At 53.9% G+C, this 24,317-nt stretch overlaps 2 protein-coding genes across 3 annotated transcripts; both read left to right on the forward strand.

Annotated features, from left to right (window-relative positions):
- The first annotated feature begins 6,373 nt into the window (after positions 1–6,373).
- BIRC5 (baculoviral IAP repeat containing 5) lies at positions 6,374–12,331 on the forward strand. The gene is made up of 4 exons (XM_045569577.1): positions 6,374–6,594; positions 6,725–6,834; positions 8,102–8,219; positions 11,143–12,331. The coding sequence occupies exons 1-4, from the start codon at positions 6,484–6,486 to the stop codon at positions 11,227–11,229; spliced, it is 426 nt and encodes a 141-aa protein (XP_045425533.1). The 5' UTR covers positions 6,374–6,483; the 3' UTR covers positions 11,230–12,331.
- A 5,104-nt stretch (positions 12,332–17,435) lies between these two features.
- Positions 17,436–22,634, forward strand: TMEM235 (transmembrane protein 235). 2 transcript variants are annotated; one of them, XM_045569578.1, is made up of 4 exons: positions 17,436–17,625; positions 19,710–19,790; positions 20,392–20,529; positions 21,809–22,634. In XM_045569578.1, the coding sequence occupies exons 1-4, from the start codon at positions 17,436–17,438 to the stop codon at positions 22,039–22,041; spliced, it is 642 nt and encodes a 213-aa protein (XP_045425534.1). In that variant the 3' UTR covers positions 22,042–22,634. The 2 variants fall into 2 exon arrangements, with proteins under 2 accessions (XP_045425534.1, XP_045425536.1); XM_045569580.1 differs by lacking the exons at positions 19,710–19,790; positions 20,392–20,529.
- The last annotated feature ends 1,683 nt before the right edge of the window (positions 22,635–24,317 follow it).

Genomic DNA, 24,317 nt, shown 5'->3' on the forward strand with positions numbered 1-24,317 from the left:
TCTTAACATTCCAAGCCTTTAGACAAAGTTATGTCTTTAACCAATTAAAAGCCAAAGAGTCTTTAAACCCACCTATAACCTGTAAGCCCCACTTTGACCCACCTTTTAGGGCCAAACCAAGGTATGCCTCCCATGTATTGATTTATGACTTTACCTGTGACCCCTGTCTCCCTGAAACTGTAACCCAACCACAGCGAGTCCACTTACTCAAGGCTTCTTGGACGTGGCTCCGGGTCATGGTCCTCAAATCTGGCTCAGAATAAATCTCTTTAAAATTATGTTACAGAGTTTGGCTTCTTTTTCTTTGATAGGACACAGCCCTGCTCAATCGTTTACATATTGTGTGACAGCTTCAAGCAGAGCTTCAAGCCTGGCCCTAGCGCATAGGGCACTGCCTATCCTGGCCTTTACAGGACACGCTGCTGTGAGGAAGGGCTTCCCCAAACCGCTTTTGTTTTGCTTTGCTTCTGTCTTCTGTCTGCTCTGTCCTAGGTCCTACTTGACATTTGGGTCTGTCCCTGAATACCCTGGGATCTTAGCCTTCAGGCTAACACCTTGACAGTGAGGACAGCGCCATCCACAGGTAGGACGAGCTTCCTCTGCCCACCCCAGGTCTGCGTGCAATTCCCAAGGAGCCAGTATGTGGCTCCCAATCCCCACCCACACCCCACCCCAGCCCAGCCCACCTCCTCAGCAATTCAAGAATTTTCCCTGTGGGCTGGGCATGGTGGCTCACACCTATAATCCCAGCACTCTGGGAGGCCAAGGCAGGAGGATCCCTTGAGGCCAGGAGTTGGAAACCAGCGTGAGCAAGAGGAAGAGCCTGTCTCTACTAAAAGTAGAAAAATTAGCTGGGTGTGATGGCGCACACCTGTAGTCCCAGCTACTCAGGAGGCTGAGGCAGGAGGATCGCTTCAGCCCAGGAGTTTGAGGTTGCAGTGAGCTATGATGACTCCACTGCACTCCAGCCTGGGTGACAGAGCAAGACTGTCTTTAAAAAGCAAAAAAAAAAAAAAAATGTCCCCTGTGGCATTATTGATTATATGATTATATACCACATGATACAGGGTTCCATACTGTCTTTGGTTTCAGGCATATGTTCCAAGTGGAGGTCTTGGAGCATATCCCCACACATCAGGGAGGACTGCCATACATCTGTAGGAACACACATGGTGTATATAGGGTATACAGACCCCACAGCCTCACTCTCGATTTTTAACACATCGACTGCCACGTGAATTGTACTTAACTCAGGCTAGTTTTGAACCCAGGGCGGCGTGAAGCAAAACCCTGCAGTTGGTTGGTGAAACTCTTACTTGTTGATGTTCTTATTATTACAATTAATATTGACAATTTAATTCTAAAAATGTGGATTGTGTTTCACATAACTCTTGCACAGAAAACAATAAAAAATAACAAATTAAAAAGGATCGCTTTGTTTCAATAAAACACCGTGGCCCCAGGGAAAAAATATTTTTTTCTAGTGTGGCAGTCAATGTGTTAAAGGAAATGACTCACAGACTGTAGGACGTCATTTAATATTTGTAACAACTGGCCTGCGAGAACCTCAGGCTGCGGGAAACTCACTCCTCACCACACCTGGGTTGAGCCTTGCTCCCTGGGCTGTGCCGGGAGGTTAAACACTCAGGTAAGCAAAAGACAAGTGAACACCTAGACATGTGTACAGGCATGTGGCAGGCATGTTTCCACGTATGTAGGTACAGAAGACAAGACTGGAAGGGTACGCACGTGTGAACCTCCAGGGTGACATGGTGGGCAATTTAAATTTTCTTCCTTTTATTTAATAAACATTTTTACATTAAGTTTATTTTTTGATTGTTAAATTTTTTTTTAGCAAGGCCCATTGCTTCAATATTTTAGTTAACTTATTTATATTTCTTTCTTTCTTTTTGGAGACAGGGTCCCACTCTGTCACCCAAGCTCTAGTGGCGGTATCACAGCTCACTGCAGCCGTGAACTCCTGGGTTCAAGGGATCCTCCTGCCTTAGCCTCCCAGGTAGCTGGGACTACAGGCATAAGCCACCACACCCAACTCATTTTTCTATTTTTTGTAGAGATGAGGTCTCGCTCTTGCTCAGCCTGGTCTCGAACTCCTGGTTTCAAGCGATCCTCCTGCCTTTGCCTACCAGAGTGCTAGGATTACAGGCATGAGCCACGGTGCCCAGCCTTAATTTTCCCTTTTGTAGAAACAGGGTCTCAAAATATTGGTCAGGCTGGTCTTGAACTCCTGGCCTCAAGAGATCCTCCCGCCTTGGCCTCCCACAGTGCTGGGATTACAGGCTGAGTCACTGTACCTGGCCAACTGTTTCATTCCACTGGACTTTTATTTAATATAGAGTTATATTAAATATACTGGATTTGATAACTGTGTCAATGTTTCTGATTTTGATAAATGTACTGTGGTTATGTGAGAGAATGAAGTATTTAGGGGTAAAGTGTCACAAGGCCTTGAACTTACTCATAAATGCTTCAGGTGCAGAACCCAGATACATATATATACATGTGCATTACATGCTATATACACACCTGAATGTGTGTGTGGATAGAGAGAAGGCTGAGAGACAGTGATAGAGCAAATGGCAAAAACATAAACGGAAAATCTGGGTGAAGGGCATGTGAGCGATCCTTGTACTATTTCTTGTAACTTTTCCTTAAAGTGACATCAAAATAAAAAGTTACAAGAAAGTTAAAACATTAAAAGAATAGAGGTCGGTGGGCCACGGGGCTAGAGGGTACGTGGGGCGGCCACAAATTTCTGGCCACGGAAGTGCGAGGATGGGCGGACCGACCCCTTCACCTCCCGGCTGGGGAAGTGACTCTCAGAACACCCTGTTCCAACAGAGGACACCACTGATTTTTTTTTTGTTTTAAACAACAGGTTTTCTTTTTAGCAGGCTGCAGGGTTTACCAATGCTGAGGCCTCCTGCTTGGAGGAAGGAAAGGGGGCATCTGCACTGTGGGTCGGCCCAGCCTGGCCCACTCTTGCCCCGGCTCGTGACGGGGTGACCCAGCACCTGGACCCTGGCCTTCTCGGAAACCCACGTCTCTGCAGTCAGCGATTGCACTCCTTCCCTTCCATGAGTCCTTTGCGCCCACAGGGACTTTTCCTTCCCACGGAGGTGGAGCGCTATAAACCGTGCCTGTCTGGCTTGGGCAGGGCCCATCTTGCCCTCTCTGGTGGCCCAGCGCCCAGGAACTGCCTGAGGACTTGCTCCCAGCACCTGAGTTCACTCCCTAACTCCTGGCACCGTCCAGATCTCTGCCCATGGCTGGGGTCCCCATTCGTGCCCCCATGAAACAAGTGGCTGGAGCAGGAGCCGGCAAACAGATCGATGAGGGACCGGACTGGGGAACAGGCCCAGCCCACACGGGACAGCACGCATGCTCAACCTGTTGTACAAAGCCGGTTACTGAACAAACTGTCCAGACCTTGGGACACGTCAATCTGAACCCTTTTCACTCACCTTCCACTGACGTTCTTCCCAGAGGGGTGGAGACAGACGTCAAACACAAAAACCAAAACCAGGATTTTTAAGCTATGGCTCTGTTTATACAAGAGAAAAAGAAAAAAACAAAACCAGGAGAAACCCAGAGGAAAGAACCTCTTTTCTAAAGCATGTTAGAGTGGAAAAGCCCATCCAAGGCAGGGCAGAAACAAGGCACAACGAACCGGCCAGAAAACAGAAACCAAAACTCAGAGAGAGAAGCTGATAATATGACTGCACAAAATTTTTAACCTTTTGTAGGGAAAAACCACACCACAGTCCTCTCCACTCCTGGGAGTTGACCCAGCCCTTCTCTGGAATGTACTTAAAAAAAAAAAAAAAACCGTACCACGAAGTCAAAGGGCAAGTAACAAATGGGGTCGGGATTGGGGCGTAACAAGTGAAGCTAAGTCCCTCTGTATAAAAACCCTTAGCAAGCAATTGGAAAAATGTCCCTAATCTAGCAGAGAAGTGGGCAAAGGACACGCACGAACGGGCAATTCGCAGAAATGAAGTTCCGTTACCAGTGAAGCTGAGAAGTGATCAGCCTCCCTTTTACGTGAAGAAAGACAAATTAAACACATGCTGTTTTGTTTGCTGTTAGCTTACCCAGCAGTTTTTCTTTTTCAATTTTTAATTTTTAATTTTTTTAGAGACAGGCTCACCCTGTTGCCCAGGCTGGAGTGCAGTGGTGCAATCATAGCTCACCGCAGCCTCCAACCCCTGGGCTCAGGGGATCCTCCCGCCTCAGCCTCCCAATCAGCTGGAACTACAATCGCACACCACCTCGTCTGGCTAATTATTAATAAAAAATTTTTTTGTAGAGATGTGGTCTTGCTATGTTGCCCAGGCTGGTCTCCAACATCAAAGTACCGAGATTACAGGCGTGAGCCGCTGCGCCCAGCCCTTAGTCTGTATTTTGGGAAAACAAGAGCTCTCAAGAGTGGTTTTGACCTTTTCAGGTTGACCAGGGAGAACTTGGACCCTGAAAACTCAGCAACCAACAGAACAGATATGACCTCGCGCTGTCTTCCCACCCCTGTTTGGGGTCTCTCTTTGTCAATCTCTGTGTTTTTCTCTCCCTCGTTTTCTTTCCCAATTCTGTTTCACAAAATCGCTCACAATTGTCTTGCCAATTAAGCTGATAAATAAACCCAAGCTACCAGTTTGTTTTTTTTTAGAGATGGGGTCTTGCTCAGTTGGCTCTGTCGCCCGGGCTGGAATGTTGTGGTGCAATCGTAGCTCACTGCAGGCTGGGACTCCTGGGCTCAGGTGACCCTCCTGCCTCAGCCTCCTAGCTCACTGCAGGCTGGGACTCCTGGGCTCAGGTGACCCTCCTGCCTCAGCCTCGCATAAGCTACCAGCCTCTCGTCTGATGCATAATGACTGTTACTGGTAAAAATGAACAAAACAAAATTAATTTGGTAAGAGCTAAAGCTGCACATGGTAAATGTCTTTACTAAAGAGGATAAAAACCTCAAGGTTTCTTTAGCTACTAAATTTATATGTTAAAAATTTGGCCCCCAGACAATTGGAACTGGATAGAAATGAAATAATGTAGGCCGGGCGTGGTGGCTCACGCCTGTAATCCTAGCACTCTGGGAGGCTGAGGCGGGAGGATGGTTTGAGCTCAGGAGTTCCAGACCAGCCTGAGCAAGAGCAAGACCCTGTCTCTACTAAAAATAGAAAGAAATGATTTGGACAGCTAAAAATATATATAGAAAAATTGGCCGGGCATGGTGGTGCATGCCTGTAGTCCCAGCTACTCGGGAGGCTGAGGCAGGAGGATTGCTTGAGCCCAGGAGTTTGAAGTTGCTGTGAGCTAGGCTGACGCCACGGCACTCTAGCCTGGGCAACAGCGAGACTCTGTCTCAAAAATAAATAAACAAACAAATAAATAAATAAAGTGATCCTTCTGCCTTAGCCTCCTGGGTAGCTGGGGCTACAGACTTCTGCCACCACACCGGGATAATTTTTATTTTTTTTGTAGAGATAGGGTCTCGCTATGCTGCCTAGGCTGGTCTGAACTCCTGGCTAAAGTAATCCTCATGCCTTCTTCTCCCAAAGTGGTGGACCTACAGGCTTGAGCCAGCATTAACATTTTAAATGCACAGCATTAACATTTTAAATGCACAGTCAGTTTAGCAATCCACATTTGAAACACTAGCCTATAGGAGCAAAAATGCCAAGTCACAAGACTATTCATACAAAGATATTTACTGCAGTGTTATTTGTAGTGGCACAAAATCGGACCCCTCTTTAGGGGTCCTTTGCCCGCTGAAGGGGTTCTAATTGAATAACTGAGTGTGTTCGGATCTGGGCTCTGTGCTGCTGCTGCGGCACAGCGAGAGCTCCAGCTATCGACCTTTAGGAATGGCTAACTCTGGTGGAATTCCGGTGGGAAGGCAGGAACAAACCTCCAAGGGTCAACTTCTGGACTTCAAGAAGCTTCAGTGAAAAGTCTCAATAAGCTAGTTAGTAGCTCTCTTGAGGGTGAAGGTTCGCTGTGGATTTATTCAGTCTCTCTGACGTCCTTCCCGCAGAAGCGGGATCTCCACATGGCTGCGGAGCAAGGGGCGGGGAGCGGCACGAGGCTGTTCCAGGAGTGGGGAGCCCCCAAAACCAAAACCAAAACTAAGGCGAGTTTGCAGGCCGAAAGGGGGTGCACTTATGCGCCGGACAGGGCCATCCCCGGCCCCACTGCGGGGACGCCAGCACGTCCCCCTCCCCCTCCGCACCCCTCTTTGAGAGCAACCCGGGAGTCACTCAGCGTGGGAAGGGGCGTGGTCTCCAGCGGGCGGGGGCGGAGCCGCGCGGCGGGCGGACTGCAACTCCCGGCACGCCCCGCGCCTGGCCGCGCTTTCCCAGAAGGCCGCGGGAGCGGCTCGCTCAAGGGGTTGGGCGTTCCCGACGTGCTCCGCGGCGCGCCATTAACAGCCGGATTTGAATCGTGGGACCGCTCGGCGGCGGCGGCGGCATGGGCGCCCCGACGTTGCCCCCGGCCTGGCAGCTCTTTCTCAAGGACCACCGCATCTCAACGTTCAAGAACTGGCCCTTCTTGGAGGGCTGCGCCTGCACCCCAGAGCGGGTGAGACTGCCCGGGTCCTCGGGGTCCTCCAGGCCCGCCCCGGCCTTCCCGGGGGCTGCCGGCGCCACTGTGGCTGGGCCCCGGGGCTCTGGGCCGCCGCGTCCACTCACGACTGTGCTGTCCCTTGCAGATGGCCGAGGCCGGCTTCATCCACTGTCCCACTGAGAACGAGCCCGATTTAGCCCAGTGTTTCTTCTGCTTCAAGGAGCTGGAGGGCTGGGAGCCCGATGACGACCCTATGTAAGTCCCTTGAAGCCAGCGTCGATGGGCTTCCCTGGCCCTATGTTTTCGGAACTGGGCTCGCGAAAACGTTTTGCATTGGCGACACTTAGTGCAGGAGCGAAGGCATCCCAGGCTCATGCTGTTTCTTAGACGCTGTTGTGAACGGATACCTCTCTGTGGTGCCTTGGTGACGCGCACCCTCTTCAAATCTGGCCAGAAGGTCCCGGGGTGGAGGTTGAAGAAAGTCTCATTCATGCAGGTCCTTGATGCCTTTAAGGTTCAACAGAAATACTTTAGCAGATCTTGTTGTCCTGAACTCCCAGGAATTTCCTAGTGCTTTTCTTGAGATTTTTTGAAAAACAAACTTTATTGAGATGTAATCCACACAGCACAAAAATCACCCTTTTAAAGTGCACACTTTCAGTGTTAGGTACTTTTTTCTTCAAGACACCTAGTTATTTAGGAAAAAATGCTGTGTATACATTCTGATGTGCTATATCTGTCTCTCCGTAGTGTAATGCCGTGTTCTTTTCTCACCTTGTTTTCCTGTCAGAATCAATTGTTTCCACAACTTTTTTTCCCCTAGAGAAACTGTTTCTCTTCTTGGTCAGAAAAGAGTTGCTATTTTTTTTCTTGATATTTTCTGCTATTAAGATCAAGTGTTGATTGGAATGGCGTGGTAATTATACCAGTGATCACTGGGTGAATTTCTTAAGTGTTATAATATTTTCAGATTATAGTTACTATTGGCCATCCTTGTGGACTTTATGTGGCTATTTTCATTCTGTTAAATAATACTGTTCTGGTTAGGGCGACAGGCAGCTGTTCAGGGAGATTCCCATGACAGAGAATGATGGTATAAGGCAGAGGGGTCCCCTGGGAAGCCTGGCCAATGATGCCCTTGTTCTGAATCAGTGGATTATGTAAAATTCTAGGGAAATGAAACCACTTCAAACAGTTCCTTGAAGACTGTAGAGGGATTTGACTTACACCATATAACACTTTTCCCACTATTGCTAAAGGAGTCCAGATAAAATACATTAACCACAGGGTATGGGGGAGACGTCCACAGAGAGAGAATGTGCTAAGTCTTAGCAGCTGAGACAAGCCATGTGGGCATGTGCTTGGGGCACAGCACTGATCCGATCAAGCTCAGACCTAGCACCTCACTCTTGGAGCAGGACAGGGTGTGCTCCTGAGGGGGGTGGGCAACGGGAGGCGCTGGCTGCTTTCCTCCCTTTACCTGATTTCCTCTGTTGACGTGCTCATGTCTTCATTTTTCTAGAGAGGAACATAAAAAGCATTCATCTGGTTGTGCTTTCCTTTCTGTCAAGAAGCAGTTTGAAGAATTAACCCTCAGTGAATTTTTGAAACTGGACAGAGAAAGAGCCAAGAACAAGATTGTATGTATTACTGGGAATAAGAACTGAAAGCAAACCCTGCTGGACGTCTTAGTGCTAAACTACCCAGTCCCTCCAAAACACTAGAAGGACTCTGTATTTTCCTCAGGAAGCATTTTTAAAGCCCCAAGGATGTGTGTGTGTGTGTGTGTGTGTGTGTGTGATTTTTTAAAGCCCCTGGAGTGTAATCTTGGGCTTGTGCCGTCAGAAGAACACCTTCCCTTAGGAAAGATGTGTTCAGTGTGAGGTTCCTTGGTTGGTGGGGACACAGTAGTGTTAGGACTGCCTTCATGCCTTGGTGACCATCTGCATGGGGAGTCACGTGGTTGTATGTCCATGTGTTAGTGGTGTGAGCACAGGATTTGGGGAAGCACAGTGGAGTACGGGGGAGGGGGAGGGAGAGGCAGCAGTGCAGCTGAACCTGAAGGGGTTTCTGCGGGGGGAGTCAGCTCCTGCCCAGGGGTACTGGGTTATCGTGAGAGCAGGAGGCATGAGTCCACGAAGAGGTGGCTCCCAAGCAGCCAGGCTGTGGAGAATGAGGCATGCTAGAGAAAACCAGGGCTCCCAGTTAAATTGGGATTTCAGATAATCAGGGAATCATTTCTTAGTATTAAGTATATCCTCACATTTTGTGTAGGTATTTACTAAAAAGTTAGCTTGTATCTTTTTTTAGAGACAGAGTCTTGTTCTGTCCCCGAGGCTGGAGTGCAGGGGCACAGTTACTGTAACCTCAAGCTCCTGGGCTCAAGTGATCCTCCCTCCTCATCCTCCTGAGTAGCTGGGACTACAGGCACGTGCCACCACATCTGGCTCATTTTTGTCTTTAGTAGAGACAGTCTCACTCTGTTGCCCAATCTGGTCTCAAACTCTTGGGCTCAAGAGATCTTGGCCTCCCACAGTGCTAGGATCATAGGCATCGAGTCACCAGGCCCTGTGAGGTCTTAGACGCTTATTTGCTAAATCAGACAGCTCTGTAGAGAACAGATATGGGGAGGGGGTAATGTCCTTGTAGCGAAGCACTGGGCAGGGAGTCAGGGACACCCTAGTTCTATTCCTGCTACTTACAGACTTTGCAAGTTTAAGCCAGTCTTGGTCGCACTTTCCTTGCTACATAGAGGATAGGACCCCCTGACCCCCACCCCATGGTTTCTGTGGTCCCTTTTCAGCTTGAAAATTGTGTACCCTTTTAGAGATCAGTATAAAATAACTCCATCTAATATAGTAGCTTTTAAATGCTGAGGACTAAAATTGTGTTTTGTCAGGAAGAGGGAAAGAAATCAGTGGCCAGTCAAGTGTGTTGTGGGGAAGCTAGTTACTCGATTGAGGTTTTGGGAACTGCAGTGTTGGAAAGTGGGCAAGGGGAGCCTTCCGGGTCAGGGGTCAGCAAACTACCCCTAGGCCACATAGTCTCTGTTGTATGTTATTCTTTGTTGTTTTTTCATAACCATTTAAAAATGTAAAAGCCACTCTTACTCTTAGCCTGTGGGCTGTGCAGGAAAAGGCCTTGATGGGCGGGATGGATTTGGCTGTTGGCCCGGGTTTGCCAAGCCCTGTTCCAGGAGGCAGAGCAGCTTATGCCCCTGAGGAACTGTCACAAGGCAGGTGCCTGAGCTCAGTGGGGGACAGCGGTGTGGTGCAGCAGGGTGGCAGCCAGCTCGGGGAGTACTGAGAAGGGCAAAGGAGTAGGTCCGTGGCTGTTGCAAGTGGGATGACACTGAGCTCTGACACAGTCCTGTTGCAAAATATGGCCACAGAGAAACTTACTTCGTAAGACTTTAGTTTGTAAGTATCTGTGACAGGGACAAAATGAAGCCCTGAAAGAAGCCAGTCATAGCCCTGGGTGGCAGAGGTTTTGTGAGTTTTATTTTTGTTTTTCAATAGTGAGAGTTCCTGTTTTTGCTTTACTCCCCTCCCTTTATTAGAAAATGTATGAAATGGGCCGGGCTCAGTGGCTCACACCTGTAATCCCAGCACTCTGGGAGGCCGAGGCATGAGGATCGCTTGAGCCCGGGAGTTCCAGGCCAGCCTGGGCAATATCGAGATCCATCTCTACAAAAAATAAAAAAATCAGCTGGGTGTGATGACACGCCTGTAGTCCCAGCTACTCGGGAGGCTGAGGCAGGAGGATCACTTGAGCCCAGGAGTTTGAGGTTGCTGTGAGCTAGGCTGACGCCACTGCACTCTAGCTGGGGTGACAGAGTGAGACTCAATCTCAAAAAAAAGAAAGAAAAAAATTTAACCCAAGAAAGGTCTTTTGGTTTGCTTTTTAATGTGGCTGAGAAGTTAGGGAGAATAAAAAGTAGGTTAGGGAGGAGTTCCCTGGATTGGGGTTTGCTAATGTGATTGTCATTTGCCCCTCAGAGAGCGCTGCTGGCAGAATGAAATGGTTGGAAGCCAGATTCTTGGAGGGACTGGAAGCATAAAGAATTTCTGTTTGAGGAAAAAGCTGATGTTTGACAGGCTCTGTTTAATTGGATAAGAGGAGGAAGGCTCTGGACTTTCCCTCTGGGGGTTCAGAAGCAAGGTAGGGGTGGCTGAGAGCAGAGCTGCAGAGTAGCCTGGGGTGGGCCGCGTCACCCTGGGCTCAGGTTCCTCAGCTGTGTAACAGTGTGAGAGCGCTTCCTCGTGGGGACGCTGTGAGCAATAAACAGCTAAGATGGTGAGGCAGGTGGCTCGGCGCTTGGCACGTACGAAGTGTTCTGTGCGTGTTTTCAGTACGGAACGATTAGGAGGCAGCTTAAATTGCAGGCAGCTGAGGTGAATCGGATCTTTGGGCCCAGATGGCTTGGTGTCTACCCTTGTTCAGCGCCCAGTTTATTTAGGTGCTAATAAGTGTTCCCTTTTGTTTCTTTCTTTTTGCTCTTACTTACAGAGCGTGATTTGGAAGCTCTTATTTCAGTTTTGTGTGTTTATCGTTTATTTCTAGGCAAAGGAAACCAGCAACAAGAAGAAAGAATTTGAAGAAACTGCAAAGAAAGTGCGCTGTGCCATTGAGCAGCTCGCTGCCCTGTAGTGAGGCCTGCGACCTGCTCACCTGGTCCCCGAGGTCCTCGTTTCCAAGGCCTCTTCCCAGTGTCTCCAGCCGTTCCTTGGGACCCCTGAGCAATGTCTTGGGAAAGAGAACATCAGAACTTTGAATTTAGATATTCCGACTATATTTCTGTTTTCTTGTAAAGTGGCACCAGAGGCTGCTTCCGCCTGTGCAGCTGCTGCTGCCAATTACAGTAACCGATTCTCTCTCTTTCTTTGGTGGTTTTGCTTTTTTAATTCCTGGACCTGGCAGGCAAGACGCGGGTGAGGAAGAAGCCAGGGCTGATGGCTTTGTTTGTGTGACCTCAGGTCTTTGACTCGCTGTCACTCTCAGCCCCAGTGTGGACTTGGCGGTGCTTGTTGAATCTGAGCTGCAGGTGCCTCACCTGTCACACGCCTGTGCTGCTTCAGCGGGTTTCCTTCCTTCCTTTCTTTTTCCCACACCACCCCCTACTTGATTTTTGTGTGATGAGGGGGGAATTGAGACACAGCCCCCAGCTCCTCCTAATGTCTGAACATGGTTTTCCTATTTTTGTTTGAAGTATTATTTCACAAAACAGTGCAGACTGCAGCTGGGAGCGAGCACAAAGCCGTTCTAAGTCCCTGGGGAAACAAGGGCGAGCGCTAGGTGGATCTGGAGATGAAGTGAGGTAGCAGGAAACATCTAGCAGATCTCATTTATGAGTTGCGGCAGGATTAGACAGGCCTCGTGAGCCGTAGGGCACATGCCAGCTGTTCCCTCCCTGAAAAAGGCAGTGGCCTGAATCCTTTTTAGATGACTTAGACCGGCAGGGCTGCTGCAGGCCGCGTGACTGTCAGCCTGGACGGGGCTGCGCAGGTTTGGCCGCCTCCATTGCTGCTCCGTCCGCATGTCTGTCACAGAGCGGGCCGTGGGAGGCGCGCCCTGCACCTGTCCCCACGGGCCTCTGGAGGCAGCTCCCCCGGGCTGAGGCCTGATGTTAAGATAATTTGGTTTCACCCTCCTTCAAGTAAAGCTGCAGGGTGGGTTGTTACAGCTCCACTGGAAACCTCTGGAGACTGTCTCAGTTGTTTCTGAGAAATAAAAGCATGTCATTTCAAACAGGGCTGCAGACCCTACTGGGTTTTTTAAATATTGTCGGGTTTTGGTGGCCGGCCCTCTTAGCCTGCAAGCTGAGCCTCCCGCCTGGACGGTGGCAGTGAGGATGCCTCCCATGCAGGAGCAAAGCCAGCCTTGGGCGCCCGGCCAGCGTCACTTGACCCCAGACCCATTCGTATCGTCTGGACTCCTGTGGAAATGCACCACCGCTGGCTTATGTGTTTTTGCCACGTCTCAGAGAGTGAGATGTATTTTTCCCTCTGAACTTGGAGAATATCGCAGTGGTTTTTGTTAGGAGAAAAATGCACTCCGGCCACTATGCTCATCTAAGCTGCTTGCTTTTTATATTTGTGCCAGTCTGTAAGTGCATACTTGACTTTAATAACTGGTGCTTACAAATTGGCTTTGCAGAGAAGCTGGAAGAAAGCGTTTTTGTCCTCAGTCCTCTTGCATGCTGGGCGATGATGCAGATTTCGGCTGTTGTCAGACTGCCGTGGGTGAGGCTGAGCTGGAGCTGCCCCTCTCAGTCCGCCCTCCCACACGTTTCCTCTTCTAGAAACTTGTTTTCTTTTTCTTTTCTTTTTTTTTTTTTTGAGACAGAATCTCGCTCTGTCACCTGGGCTAGAGTGCCATGGCATCAGCCTAGCTCACAGCAAGACTCCTGGGCTCAAGCGATCCTCCTGCCTCAGCCTCCCAAGTAGAGGTGCGCAACATGATGCCCAGCTAATTTTTTCTTTTTTTTTTCTTTTTAGTTGTCCAGCTAATTTTTCTTTCTATTTATTTAGTAGAGATGGGTCTCGCTCTTGCTCAGGCTGGTCTCAAACTGCTGATCTCACGCGATCCTCCTGCCTTGGCCCCAGAGTGGTAGGATTACAGGCGTGAGCCACTGTGCCGGCCTAGAAACTTGTTTTCTTTTTCTTTTTCTTTTTGATCACCATATACGACCTGAAGAGAAACTTGTTTTCTAAAGGCGTATTTGTCACCAGACCTCAATGACTGCCAGTGTCTGAAAGGTTAATCAACATCTATTAATAAAGCCTGAGGCCCATGTCTAAGGGCAACCACCTCAACTTTCTTTCAAATATGTGTCCGCTTCTCAGGCTCTCTGAGTCGGTGGGGTCTGGGAGGGTTGTAAGTGGGGGCTCTGGGCTGGCAGTTGGGAGGGTGACTCTCAGGCTGCCAAGTCGGTTTCGAATGGCAGGTTAGAGCCCCACGGGCCAGACTCCTCCATCTCACAGGGAGCAGAGGTGGCAGGGTGTTGTGCAAAACCGTGCCTGCCAGCTGAGAGCGTGCCAAGCGGGAGCTACACACTGTGGCTGTGCTCGCTTAAAAAGAACACAATTGCCAGTAAGGCCTAATGTGATTTTATCTGCATTTTAAAATGCAGAAATGGAGCCTAAAGAGGTGAAATAACTGTCCAGGATTATAGAACTAGTATTAACAGTCTTAGGGCTGCAGTTTGAACCGGGCAGTCGTAGAGCTGGGCCCTCACTGCTTGACAATGACTGGCCTCAGGTGTGGTCAGCCGCCTGGTTCCAGGGAGGGCGGGCTATGTTTAAAGTGTCCCCATTCCGTTTTCAGAAAGTCAAATGGAACAGAAGCCCACTTTCCACAGCTTCCAGAGATCCTTCCCGTACAACATTTTAGCCTTTTATTTTGAACTTAAGATTCACATGAAGTAAAGAAGGTATTTGCGGGGTGGGGGGGGGGTCCTGCGTACCCTTCCCTAATTTCCCCACCACGGTGACAGCACGACATCCATACTTGACACACACGGTCCGTGCTGAGAGGAGGAGCCCAGCTTGCCCTGACCCAGTCACGTGTCTTGACTTGGGTGAATCTAGCTCTTGAAGCAGAGAACCAACTGGCCTGTGGGTCTTCTCTCCGCTGGACTTGGCCTACAGTATTCGTACCTGTTTTCAGCTGGATGGGACCAGACTGGGCCCTTGGCTTCTGGGGTTTCCACCGCATGTCTGAAGTGGTGACAACGATCCATGTGTTCCCCCAGATGTTTGCCTCCAGGCCCACCGTGCGACAGGTGCCGCATCCAGGATTGAAGCCCAGGAGAGCTGGGTCTTGGAGTCAGCTCAGGGGTTTCTTGTTCTTGTTTTCCGAATGGTGGGAAGACAGGTCAGCAGGTAGCAAAGGCCTACGGGATACCAAGACGAGAGCGATTAACCGCTTTGGGTGGCAACAGGACAGGATCTCACTGAGCTTGTGTCTGTCCAAACCTATGGAGCAGGCTGCTGGGTGGACAGGAAGGGACAGGTGTGCGTTCCTGTAAGGGGAGAAGGGATGTGGCCCGAGGAGCCTCTGCCTGATCCCCCGTTAGCAAAACCCTATCGGAGGTTGCCGGGCTCTCTGGACAGGTGAGGCCAGGGCGGCCGCGTTGAGCCCCTCAGGCCTGTGAGTTGTGCTTGGGGATGAGACCACCCAGTTGTGCCTCCCAGTCATGGCCACATGTCAAAGGGCTGTCTGTGCAGAAGGGAAGGCAGGTTTCCAACCTGTGACCACAGCCATCTGGGAGCCCTTTGGAATGTTTCGTTTTGAGTAGAACAGTGTCAAGGCTTCCAGGATGGATGAGCTGCGTAAGAGCCTCTCAGTGAATGACTTTGACCTGTCAGGTAGGGGCATTCAGTGAGGTTCGTTTTCTGTTGCAGGATGTTTGCCAAAAGCAGTGATGTTGGTCGTGTGGCTGAGCTGAGCTGAGCTGCAGGGGCAGGAGTTTGGCTGATGGTTTCGGCTGCTTCCCCAGCCCCTCGCTGGAGGCAGGGACGTGTCACCAGCTGAAGCAGGGCTCATCTGCCCATGGCCGTGGCCAGGGCTGGCATCCTGTTCCTCCGACCGCTGGCATGCAGTAGTTAAATGTGTTTTTAAAGAAAAGAGGCCTGGATGCAGCCTTGTGTTTTGTCACTTGTAATTGGAATGTCCTCCTCAAAAGGCCATTCCTGCCCCTGACTTCAGTGGCAGTGGTCTGACGCTGGCTTTGAAGCGGTCCTGCCAGCCTCTTGGCGTTTCATCTAGGTTGATGAAAGAAGGATGGATAATGGAAAATAATGGGTCGTTCTAAAGCAGTACCTTTCAGACTGCACTAGGTGTAATTTGGGTCTATCTCAAGGGAAGTAAACTAGTGGAATTCATCAAAGTAGCCCTTGAGGACAAGGCAGTGCTGCTGCTGAGGGGACAATCTAATCTGAGTTTAAAACACTGAACCCAGCCTTCAAAGCAGACAGGGTGTGGCCTACTAACCCACCCTGCAGCATGCGTGAAACACGCGTCCCTTCCACAGAGGCGTGTGGCTCTGTGTCGCCTGTTGCTAAAACCTCCCCCTAGGTAGCAGGGCCTCAAACAGTGCCTGTCTGGGGTCTTGACCACTGGATTCTGTCCTGCTTAAGCTTTATGTGGGTGCAAAGGACAGACCCTCTCAAACCAGCTCAGCTCAAGTGGCAGGGGTCGTTGGGGAGGCGCATGGCTCATGCAGCCAAACAGGTTCCTGTCGTTCTTTCTCCGGAAACATAGTCAGTTCATCCCTCATACACACAGGAGGTTTCCACCCAACTAAAGTAATACTGATCCTTGTTATATTGCTTTATTGCAGGGTGAACGTTAGGTGACTAGAGTTTTCATTATTCACCATTCTTTCCCCAGCCGTAACAGAGTCTGGGGCTGGAAGGAGGCCCAGGGAGAAGCTGCCCTGCCCCCCACCCCTCCTGCCTTTGTAGGGGCTGCTGCCCTCTGAACACCTTCCAGGTGCGGCTCCCGAGAGAGAAGGGCTGTGGGCAGGGAGCGCAAGCTCCAGGGGCTGTCGGGAGAGCCCGGGGCGGCCCACGTGCCCCTACGGTCTTTGGGGCAGGAGTGTGGAAAGAGGGACAGCCTACAAAATACCCCAGCAAGTCTATGCTACTCGATCTAAATTCTGTTTGAAATACTGTTTCAATAACCGCTGGGATTGTTTTTCCTTCTGACTACATTCCTCAAACCAACAAGAGCCCAGCAGAGAAAAAAATGGACAGACAAACACTCTGGGATGAGAGCCCTGGGTCGACCCCCTACCTGCAGGCTCCGCCCAGCCCAGTGCAGTAACCCAGAGGAGCATCTGAGATTTAACCCCAGACTCCCCACCAGGGCTGCCTGGCCCGTCCTTCCCAACTGTCACCATGATGGGTTCCTGGCAGAGACCTGCTCCTGGGTGGAGGCCTCCTCTTGGCTCTTCTGCCTCCCTCCACACCTGTTCTTGAAGGTTCTTTATGCATGTTTGGTCCGGAAGTGACCATGTGGCAGAGGCTGGCCTTGCTGGATGTGCGTTTGTAATCAGGAACTAATCTCAAGCAAGGCGTTTTCCTTCTGAAGCAGCCTCCTGGCCAGCCTGCCTAGGCCCTGGCCCACCCACTGCACTTCCTTGGGTCCCATCTGGTTGGTGCTCAGGGCTAAGACCAGGGCCCCAGGGCCAGCCAGCACCACATGTCCCTGCCATGTTGGGGCTCAGATGCTGCCAGGAAGCACGGGGGCCGGGGTCCTGCTGAGCATCCTCTGGGCCTGTCTCAGGCCAGACCCTTCCTCCTCCTCTCGAGCTCTGCACAGCCTGGCCAGACAGGCTCGTCCCCTCCGCTGCTGGAGAACCAGAGGTTTTGAGAGATAAATCTTGCCTATAAAAAAAAAAAAAAGAAAAAGAAGAAGAAAACAGAAATATGCCCAGGGCATAGTGGTGGGCGTTTGTAGTCCCAGCCACTGGGGAGGCCGAGGCGCGGGGATGGCTTGAGCCCAGGAGTTAGTTCAAGGCTGCAGTGAGCTGTGATGACGCCACTGCACGCCAGCCTGGGCGACAGAGCGAGACCCCGTCTCAAAAGAAAACCAAACCAAAAAAGGAGATACGCCTGGGAAAACCTGCGGCCGGCCAGCCGTGGGGACACTGGGATTTGAACCCAGACTGCGGCACGGCCACCTGCGACTCTGCGACTTCCTGCTCCTTCCCCAAGGGACGAGCTCGGCGGGCGACCGCAGGGAGGTGGCAGCGGCTTCCCGGCGAACCGAGGGGGCCACGCGAGGCCGCGGCGGCAGGAGCGGCCGTGCCCGGGGAGCCTCTGCGCGCCCGCCCGGCCCGGCGCGGCCCCATGGCCCGGCTGGGCGCGCTGCTCCTGGCCGCCGCCCTGGGCGCGCTGCTCAGCTTCGCGCTGCTGGCCGCCGCGGTGGCCAGCGACTACTGGTACATCCTGGAGGTGGCGGACGCCGGCAACCGCAGCCGCGGGCCCGGGCTCGCCGAGCAGCTGTCCTCGCACTCGGGGCTGTGGCGCATCTGCGAAGGTAACCGCCCCCGCCCGCCCCGCCAGCGACCCTCCCCTCCGCGCCGCCCGCGGACGCCCCTCCTCCAGACCTCCCCGCGCCGCGGCCCCGGGGCTCTCGGCTCCCTCCCCACCGCCCTGGCTCTCCGGGCGCCCCCCACCCTGTGGCCGCGACAGTCGGGCTGAGGGGCGCTGCGGAGGAAGGGGCTCCTGCCCAGGCAGGCCAGGGGCGGGAAGTGGGCGGGCACTGTGTGGCCCCGAAAGGGTCAAGGTCAGGGTCATGAGAACCTTCCAGAGCGGAAACCGGGACCTGGGGCTGTCCCCTGAAGCTGGCAGGGGCTCTGCCACTTGCTGCTGGGTGACCTGAGATCTTGTTCAGGGACTCACCCTCCAAGTCCCTGGGATGGGGAGAAAAGGGTGCGTCCGCAGGAGCCCAGGCCACTGCCTCCCTGGGAGACGGGGTCATCGCAGGAGGGAGGGAAAGGCTGGGCCCCTGGGTGCGGGTGGGTGCAGGTGCGGTGGCTGTTCTTCAGGTCTCCATGGAGACCCTGGTGCACCCTTCCTGGAGAAGGGGGCTGTGGCAGTGCGTGTCAGGGACGGAGGCCCCATGTGTGTAGCTGGGGGTCCTCTGGAGCAGCTGCAGGGTTTCCACCCAGTGACCAGGAGTTGGTTCTTGCTCACCTTGCCTGGGGGTTGGACCCGGCAGCCTCCCCGCCTGAGGAGTGCCCAGCGGGGGTTTCAAACACTTGGTCCAGGAGGGAGGAGGGGTTCCCAGCCGGCTGGAGGGGCCACGTGCCCCCCACTGCTGCCCCTCACAGCTCCTTCCTCACCAAGTGGGGGTAGCCTGGGGGCTTCCCAGGCACAGGGCAGGTGCTGGGGTGGCAAGGATGCGGGTGAGTGTGTGCGAATGAGTGTGTATGTAGATATGAATGTGTGTGAGCATGTGTGTGACTGTGTGTGCATGTGTAAAGGAGCGTGTATGTAGATATGAATGTGTGTAAGCCTGTGTATGACGTGTGTGAACAAATGTGTATGCAGATATGAATGTGTGTGATCGTGTGTGTGCATGTGAACAAGTGTGTATGTAGATATATGTAGATATAAATGTGTGTGTGACTGTGTGTACATGTGTAAATGAGTGTGTATGTAGATATGAGTGTGTGTGTGAGCATGTGTGACTTGCATGTGTGAACAAATGTGTATGCAGATATGAATGTGTGTATGAGCATGTGACTGTGCATGTGTGAACAAATGTGTATGCAGATATGACTGTGTGTGAACAAATCTATGCAGATATGAAGTGTGTGATCGTGTGTGTGCATGTGAACAAGTGTGTAGATATAAATGTGTGTGTGACTGTGTGACTGTGTGTACATGTGTAAATGAGTGTGTATGTAGATATGAATGTGTGTGTGAGCGTGTGTGTGACTGTGCATGTGTGAACAAATGTGTATGCAGATATGAATGTGTGTGTGAGCATGTGTGAACAAATGTGTGTGTAGATATGCATGTGTGTGTGTGTGAACAAATGTGTATGTGAACACGAATGTGTGTGAGCGCGTGTGAGTGCATGTGTGACTATGAACGTGTGAGTGTGTGAGCACGTGAGTGAGCATGTGTGTGTGAAGTGTGTGTGTGGTAGAGGCAGCTGGGGACCAGGGACTGAGCTGTTCCTCCCTCTGGCAGACTGTGCCTCCTGACGTGCACATGTGTGCATATGCAGGTGACTGTGCACATGTGACAGTCAGCACGCATGCCCAGTGACATGAGCCGTGAAGATTCCTAGCGTGAGGCTTCCCGGCGAGCCCATTTTGCACATGTTTTTCCTTTCAAGCCAGGTCTGATTTCCACACTCGAACACGTTATAGGCGCCCTGCCTGAGGGATTCCCGAGGGGTCTCCATGGAGTGTTTGAGACCCTAAAGGAGCCTCCATGCGGGCTTGGCTTGGGTGTGGAAATAAAGGAGAGGAAAGTCCTCAGGCCCCCCATCCCCCTTGGAGCCCCAGCTCCGCGTCCCCGGGAGAGGCTGGCCCTGTGGTGCCCCTCGGCCCTCAGCTCCGGTGGGTCCCCCGGTGTCTGGCCGGGCTCTGCATCCCTGCTTTCCAGGGCGGAACAGCTGCATCCCGCTGGTCGACCCCTTCGCCAGTGAGAGCCTGGACGTCTCCACCGCAGTGCAGCGTCTCGTCGGTGAGTCTGGGGCGGCCTGTCCCTGTCCTCCCAGAGCCTTTGGGCAAGGCTCTGAGGCACCCCCATCCCAGACCGGCAGAACTGCTTCGGGCTGGCCCCTGCACTTCCCAGGGGACATTTCCATACGCACTCGCCTTGGTGCTCTGCTGTGGGCACCCAGGCACCTGACTCCCAGCCTGTCCCACCCTCGCTGTCCCTCAGTTTCCCTTACAGTGGCAATGGCTCGCCCCTCTGTCACTGGGGGAAGTGAGGCAGTCCTGAGCGTGGCTGTGTCTTGTGGCCCCACTTTGGAACTCTCCTTTGTCTTTCCAAATGGGCTGCTGGTCTGCCTGGCTGGCGTCTCCCCCCTGGTGGGCCGGGGGACACGTGTGTGTCTGCTGCCCCAGAGAGGCCCGGGGTGGGGGTGGGGAAAGTGCCTGGGCAGCCTCCCCTGGCCCCAGGAAGCCTGTGCCGTGGAGAGGTGGCCGCTGGGAGGGGCTGGCGGTTCCTGTGCACGGGGAGAGGGCAGCACATCCACATCTGCTGTCGCCGGGCAGACTGGCGCCGAGCTGGCCTCCACTGTCCTGTGGGGCAGGGTCCGCCTGAGTCCCCTCTCCCGCAGCGCTGCACCGCACTGTCATGGTGGTCCTGCCCCTGAGCCTGGTCCTCCTCGTGTGTGGCTGGGTCTGCGGCCTGCTCAGCTCCCTGGCCCGGAGCGCCCCCCTGCTGCTTTTCACAGGCTGCTACTTCCTGCTGGGGGGTGAGTTCTGGGGCCCCTGGGCGGTCAGCTGGGAGGATGGGAGCTGGGCGGGTCCTGGGAGCGGGTGCTGCCTCCCCTCTGCCCCGTCGCCCACTCCCCTCTGGGCTGGTGCAGAACCTAGGCCCACCTGGGGATGGAGCCACAGGGCGGTACCTGGGTGGCCCTGGGGCCTGACAGGGGCTTCTAGTTGTGGGGTCAGAGCCAGGGACAGGATTGGTACCGGGATGTGGGGGCATCAGGAGCCACACAGGGACCCCAGGACCTGCTCTGCTGGGTCAGATCATGGTGGGGGGGGCGTGGGGCCAGCCCCCACCACTCCCTTCTCCTTCCTAGACTGTCCTGGGAGGAGCAGGGCAGGCAGGGTGAGAGGGGGCATCAGAGTCCTTAGCACTGACCCCAGCCCAGGCCCAGGTGTTACTAGTGAGGGTCCCCCAGCTGACCCGGACCCAGCACTGAGCGCCTGCTGGTGCTGGGCTAGTGCTCCCCAGGGCTCCTCGGTCCCACCTCACACGGGAGAGATCGGAGGCTTGGAGGAGTCCGAGGATTCGCCTGCTGTCCAGGGCCAGGCCTGAGCTGGGTGGTGTCTCGGGCCAGCTCCACTCTCAAGCTGTGGCCACGGGGACCAGACCACTGGGGATGGGCGTCCTACAGGCGGGCCTGCTTCCCTGGACTTTGGGACACCTTGTGGGGCGCTGACTGGGAGCCTACAGCGGGGAAGCCCGTGGCCTTGGATTTGGTCGCAGGCCACATGAGACCAGCATTGAAGTCAAGGTCTCCTCTAGAAATCAGGGGAACCAAAATGTCAGCTGTGCCCCTGACCCTGGAGACTGTCTATGACTGTTCAAAATCCAGTTAAGAGGACCCTTGGAAGCCAGCCACGGAGTAATTAGGTTGGTTTCATAACTAGGAGACGTCATGGGCCACAAAGCCACTGGCAAGGGGGCGAGGATCTGCAGGTGGCAGGGGGGCATCCCACTGCGGCTCCCCAGGCAGGAGGTGTCCCCCTCTGAGGGCTGGAGGTGGGGTCCAAGGCTGGCCTGTTTGAAGGACAGTCCACCAGCTCCCCTTGCTCAGGTTCCTGCCACTGCTTCCCTCACACGGCGGCCCCGTGGGACGGGGTCGGCTGCACACCACTCCCAGGGGCCACCCTAGGTGGTCCAGGTAGGGCCAGGGCAGGCACAGAGAGCTCTGAGGCAGGGATGTCACCCCAAGGGCACCTGCCTAAGGCCAGCTCACCTGGTGCAGACACATGGAGTAGCCGTGTGCCCCTCTCCCCCAGGTGCCCTGACCCTGGCGGGGATCAGCGTCTACATCAGCTACTCGCACCTGGCCTTCGCGGAGACGGCCCGCCAGTACGGCCTGCAGCACGTGCAGAGCGTCCGCATCAGCTTCGGCTGGTCCGTGGCGCTGGCCTGGGGCTCCTGCGCCTCGGAGGCGCTCAGCGGCGCCCTCCTGCTCACGGCGGCCTGGGCCCTCAGCCGGCCGGCGGCCCCCCACTCTGTGGTCGTCTGAGTCCCCAGCAGGCAGGCGGTGGCGGGGAGAGGGCTCGGGTTCCCTCTGGCCACTGGCAGGAGGTGGAATCCTGGACGGGAGAGAGCCCGGGGTGGCAGGGGCGGGGGGCAGAGCCAGGGGTCCAGGCCGCTTGCAGCACCCTGGGTGTTTGGGGAGGCTCCCCGCTCCGTTTGGGGGCTTTAGGGACTAACTGGTTTAACTGCCCCTTAAGAGAAAAGCGAGTCCAGAAAGAGGAAGCAAGTGGCCCTAGGGGACGCGGCTTGTGAGGCAGTCGGGTGGGCTGCCTCAGGCTCCCGGGTGTGTGGGGGGCAAGGTGGCAGCCCCCCGGGCTTGTTCTTCCTCCCTGTAGCCCCCTCCCGTCTCCCTCCATTGCTTCAAGGTGACAGGAAGCTCCTGGGGGCTCAAGGGAGCTGGCACTGTTTTGGCGGGACCCACTGAGGGCAAAGAGCTGGGAGGAGAGTGGGGCCTTCCCTGCCTCCCCAAGTTTGAACATTCGCTGTTCCATGTGCGGGCACGTGAGCATTTACCATCCCATGTGCGAACACATGCCATCTCGTCCTTCAATAAATCAGCTGGTGTTGTGTGCCGTGTAAGCCATTTATTTTTCTCTTAGACGTTTTCAAAACAGATAATACATGCCCATGTCTCACAAATAGTGCAAGGGCAAACCAACTCTGTTACCAGCTTGTGAACATCCATCCAGACATGTCCTCTGTGTGCGTGTGCGTCTGTGTGGACATCCATGCGGAGATGTCCCGTGTGTGTGCACGCAAGTGTGTTCGCGTCCATCCGGTGATGTTTTCTGCAGACACAAGGCTGCCCTTATCCGCAGGCAGCACAGGGAGGGAGGAGTCCCTGGGCCTCCGAGTTGGGTAGAGCGGCTGGCTCGGTGGGCAGGTCCTGTCAGCTTAGGGGGAAAGGTTTGGGGCCCCCCCATCCTGCTCTCAGCGCCATAGCGCCTGCTGAGGAGGTTCTGCTGCGGGGCGTGCGGGGGACCTGGGGGTGCGCGTTCAGCCCCAGGCCTCTCTGACTGCAGATGGGTTTGGGCTCTGGTAGGGGCACCGCCTGCCCCTTCCCTTCCGGAACAAACCCGCCCACCTCAGCGCCACCCTCACTCCCAAATCATCTACAGTAAAGGCATATTACTTTGTAAGCAGAAAATTTTTTTTTTTTAAAGGAAAACATGTGTTAGATGACTATGAGACAAAGTCTAAGCCCCTGACCACGGCAGTTAGCAGCCTCGCCGTCAAACTCCCACGTCCCTTTCCGCTGTCCTCCCACGGCTTCCGCACACGCTTCCCTGCACTCCGGGCTCCCGCTGGCCGCGCAGCCCCCAGCAAATGGCTCGCTATGCCTGGGAGCAGAGGCCCTGCCCTGGCTGCCAGCCGGGCTGCAGTGAGGGTGTCCCACCTGTCCCTGCATCCTCGGGCACCCTGTGCCACACACGGGAGGCACTCAGGTTTGCTGGTGCACACACGTAAGGAGCCTCACCCTGAGTGTCACAGGAAGTGAAGGGGACCAAGGAGACCTTGGAGCCGATCATGCCTGTCCTGCCCACTTACTCGGAACCCCTCTGTTCCCCACTTCCATCCCTGCCAGGGCACAGGGTCCCCAGTCACTCTGTCTCAGCTGCCTCAGCATGGACTGAGTGTCCACGTCCTCCGTGCCAGCTTGGAGTCCTGCACTGAGATGTTATGGTGCCACACAGCACGCCCGGACCTCTCTGTCCAGGGCAACAGCAGCACATGCACCATGTGGCCGGTCTGGGCCACCTCCCCAGCACTCATGGCCTGCAGGTCCCGGCATAGCTCCTTGGGCGGCAGCCCGGCCACACTCACCAGCACCACGTCAGCCTCCACGGCGGCGGGATCCACTGAGCAGACGGGCGACACCAGTTCCTGGAGTCGTGGGCCAGGTCCTGGGGTGAGCACAGCAGATCCTGGGCCTGCCTCTGACCACCGCCCAGCACGGTCACCTGGCAGGCAGCGGGCAGCCCAGCCCTGTGAGGAAAAGGACCCTGTGTCCTGACATGGCCTTTGCAGTCACACAGACTGGGCTCTGCTATGTTTAGCTGTGTGACCTTAGGCAGATCAGTTGACCTCTCTGGGCCTCAGTTTCCTCATTGGTGACGTGCAGGCGTCATGGGGTTGTTGTGAGGACTCTATTAACAGATGAAAGACCCAAGTTCCAGGCTAGATTCTGCCAGATTCTGCAGAGACTGACAGTTACCGACATCCTCCCACCCATCCAGTCTCTGAGTGCTTCTCAGTGCCGGG

This window comes from Lemur catta, chromosome 15, assembly GCF_020740605.2.
Source record: "Lemur catta isolate mLemCat1 chromosome 15, mLemCat1.pri, whole genome shotgun sequence".
NCBI classification, from domain to species: Eukaryota; Metazoa; Chordata; class Mammalia; order Primates; family Lemuridae; genus Lemur; species Lemur catta.

What these genes read in the sequence shown, in the direction of transcription:
- TMEM235 (XM_045569578.1), top strand. Translation starts at nt 17,436, where the DNA reads ATGGCCCGGCTGGGCGCGCTGCTCCTGGCCGCCGCCCTGGGCGCGCTG. An exon ending in CGCAGTGCAGCGTCTCGTCG is followed by an intron (nt 19,791 to 20,391) that starts GTGAGTCTGGGG and finishes CCTCTCCCGCAG; the next exon opens with CGCTGCACCGCACTGTCATG. An exon ending in CTGCTACTTCCTGCTGGGGG is followed by an intron (nt 20,530 to 21,808) that starts GTGAGTTCTGGG and finishes CCTCTCCCCCAG; the next exon opens with GTGCCCTGACCCTGGCGGGG.
- BIRC5 (XM_045569577.1), top strand. Translation starts at nt 6,484, where the DNA reads ATGGGCGCCCCGACGTTGCCCCCGGCCTGGCAGCTCTTTCTCAAGGAC. An exon ending in GAGCCCGATGACGACCCTAT is followed by an intron (nt 6,835 to 8,101) that starts GTAAGTCCCTTG and finishes TCATTTTTCTAG; the next exon opens with AGAGGAACATAAAAAGCATT. An exon ending in AAAGAGCCAAGAACAAGATT is followed by an intron (nt 8,220 to 11,142) that starts GTATGTATTACT and finishes GTTTATTTCTAG; the next exon opens with GCAAAGGAAACCAGCAACAA.